Source organism: Sinocyclocheilus rhinocerous, unplaced genomic scaffold (genome assembly GCF_001515625.1).
Source record: "Sinocyclocheilus rhinocerous isolate Xijiao unplaced genomic scaffold, SAMN03320098_v1.1 scaffold1931, whole genome shotgun sequence".
Lineage (NCBI taxonomy): Eukaryota > Metazoa > Chordata > Actinopteri > Cypriniformes > Cyprinidae > Sinocyclocheilus > Sinocyclocheilus rhinocerous.
This window is the reverse complement of record NW_015662696.1, coordinates 143,881-146,922: the sequence shown is the minus strand read 5'-3', so window position 1 is coordinate 146,922 and position 3,042 is coordinate 143,881. Positions and strand designations below refer to the sequence as shown.

The 3,042-nt window shown below is 41.9% G+C and overlaps 1 protein-coding gene across 3 annotated transcripts in view; it reads right to left on the bottom strand.

Moving 5' to 3' along the window:
• Positions 1 to 3,042, bottom strand: part of ap3s1 (adaptor related protein complex 3 subunit sigma 1) — a 10,855-nt gene that overhangs the window by 6,824 nt on the left and 989 nt on the right. For all 3 annotated transcript variants that reach the window (XM_016538363.1, XM_016538361.1, XM_016538362.1), the window contains exons 2-5: positions 2,324 to 2,415; positions 2,083 to 2,194; positions 1,019 to 1,090; positions 838 to 945 (exon numbers count right to left, since the gene is read on the bottom strand). In XM_016538363.1, the coding sequence (XP_016393849.1) occupies positions 838 to 945; positions 1,019 to 1,090; positions 2,083 to 2,194; positions 2,324 to 2,415 (384 nt within the window). The remainder of the gene's footprint in view (positions 1 to 837; positions 946 to 1,018; positions 1,091 to 2,082; positions 2,195 to 2,323; positions 2,416 to 3,042) is intronic.

The window sequence follows — 3,042 nt, the reverse complement described above, 5'->3', positions numbered from 1 at the left end:
GAGTGAGAGAGTGAGTGAGTGAGTGAGTGAGTGAGTGTGTGTGTGAGTGAGTGCGTGCGTGTGTGTGTGTGTGTGTGAGAGAGTGAGAGAGTGTGTTAGTGAGTGAGTGTGTGTGCGCATGTGAGTTTCTGAGATTCACTCGATTAATGCTATTCATCAGAATAAATGTAGCATTATAAAAGATTTTACATCATTAGAGCGCTGATACTGACACAGAAAATAATTTTACCTTTGCCATGACTAGTCTGGGTTTAAAAGACACTTAATATTCCATAATATTATTGGACACGCTGACACTATCAGATGATAACAAAACTAGAATTGAACTGATCTGAATAATGACTGTATTGTCTCCTGTAGAGCTGCTTTATTCTGCAACATTGACACTGATATGAAACTGAATTTAATCAATGTTGAATCGACTAGAGTTGAATGAATTGAACTTGTTCGTTATCAAACCAAACCGAATCTGAATTGATCTGAATAATGTCTCCTGTAGAGCTTAAATCAGCTGGATTTGGATTTGTTTCATAAGTTTCCATTATTCTTCCTGTTTATCTCTGTGAAGCTGCTACTGTATAAAGCGCTGTAGAAATCAAGGTCTCAGCGTTTGGTGATGTTCGGTATGGTTTTGCGTGTGTGGGATGGAAATGATCAAAGGGAGCCTCGTTCAAACGCTCACGATGCAACGCATTTGCCTGTGTTTCCTGTCGAGGGCAGAAGATCTGTTCTTCAGATCGATCACAGAAGAGCAGCAGCAGCAGCAGACACCACAGAACGGCATTCTGGGACATGCGTTCCACACGCACACGCATGCAGCAGCGGAGCCGCTCTCACCTCAGATTTCTCCATCTTGCCCTGCGCCTCCACCTGCGTGATGATCTCGCTCATGTTGGTCTCCAGCACCATGCCGCCCATCACCATCTCCGCTAGGATGTTGTGCACCTGCGGACACACAGAACAGACGTGTCAGCGCGCCGCGGCTCACGCTAGCACTCGATTGTGAAGCGTGCATCACCTTATCCACGTGAAAGATCAGGTCCAGCTCACACACGTTCTCGAAGCACTTGTCCAGCGTCTCCACGAACACCTGCAAAATAAGTGATGCTCTTTTTCAGTGTTTGCAGTGCAAAAGATTCTTAAATCAAAATACTTTTACTGGAGAAGCAGAATGACAGAAGACATGAAGTCTTGTTTTCTGAGAAACTGATCAAAATGAAGTGAGTTTATGATTAAAACAAGAGCAAATATCTGCCAGTGGACTAAAAAGAAACAAGTTTTCATTTCATCAGTTCTTGTTTTAAGCATAAACTCAATTATGTTCAGTTTCTCAGAAAAATGAACAGAATTGAGTTTAAGCTAGATGTACCTTGATTTGAGGATTTTTATATATTTTTATTGGAAAGCAAGAATATGTGATCCTGGAGCACAAAACCAGTCATAAGGGTCAATTTTTCAAAATTGAGATTTATACATCAGCTGCATATTACTAATCACAAATTAAGTTTTGATATATTTACGGTAGGACATTTACAAAATATCTTCATGGAACATGATCTTAATATCCTAATGATTTTTGGCATAAAAGAAAAATTTATAATTCTGACCCATACAATGTATTGTTGGCTATTGCTACAAATATACCCCAGCGACTTAACACTGCTTTTGTGCTCCAGGGTCACATATATTGTTTTTTAATGATGCATGCAGCATTTAATGTCATGACTTTATGAATTGAAGACTCTGATTTAAGAATTTTAGGCCTTTATTTGTGGAAGAGTGAACGAAGGCTTTTGAAGCCCCTTTAAGAGGTTTTTCTGTCACCTGATGGAGTTTTTTGTTGGGTTTCAAAGCCTGAATTGATCTGAATAATGACTTCTGTAGAGCTGAAATTGAAGTTGTTTATAATTGATGAATTTTACAGACTTAAACTGAACTGAACTGAACCGAATCATGACACAGCAGAATTTGGATTAGTCTCATATTTAATGAAGTTTCCATCACTGATTCTGCTGTTTTATAACTGTGAAGCTGCTTTGACACATTCTGTATTGAATTAAGCGCTGTATGATGAAATGTGACCTGGATCAGATCCAGAATGCCCAGCTCGCTCTCGGACGAATCCACGCAGAACACAAAGTAAAGTGTGGCGTAGTGTCTGTAGATCAGCTTGTTGTCCGAGCCGCCGATTAACCTGAGAGCACAAACACACACGAGACGCCGTGAGTCATGACGTCAAACACGTGACACCGCCGGAGAAACACGCGTGTGTGCGTGTGTGTGAGTGTGTGTGCGTGTGTGTGTGAGTGTGTGTGTGTCTTACAGTCCGCCCTCCAGGAAGTTGCAAATGTTCTCGTCTCGTTTGGAAACCAGATGAAAGGTTTCTCTGATGATCTGCTGTTCTGTGTCTTCGGTCTGAAAGGAAAAGCAGACATTAATGAGCATAGGAGTGTCCACAGGAAGCTGTAGGAAGCAGTTCTTCAGTGCGAGCAGCAGGTGTCGCTGTTTCACTGCGCTCTGAACGCCACGCTGGCACTGAGCTTCAGCTTCTTCATGCTCACAGATAATGTTACAGGAGTAAAAACCATTTGTTTTAGTCAAATGCAGTTTGGTGTTTACGAGGACGTCAACACTGATCGCAACTCTGCAACAGTTATTATTGTCCTGTTTATCACTGTGAAGCTGCTTTGAAACAATAATGAGAAAATAAACGTGCCTCGACGTCACACACCTTTTCTTTTCTGCAGCCCTCACACAACTCTCGTTTATAAATACAGTGTGTGCGTAAAGTTCTCGTCAGATGATGTTAATTAACTGCGTGTCATGATGACCAGCTGACAGTGAAACAAACACGAGCGGGTCACGAGAGCCCGTGAAAATGATCGTCTTACTCCAGAATGACCTCTGACCCCGATCACATGTCAGGAGACAAAGAGCGACTCTTCAATATTTCACAGGCTGCAGTCACTGCACACACAGACGCTCATATACACACACGCTCATATATACACACACACACTCATATACACACACACACACGCT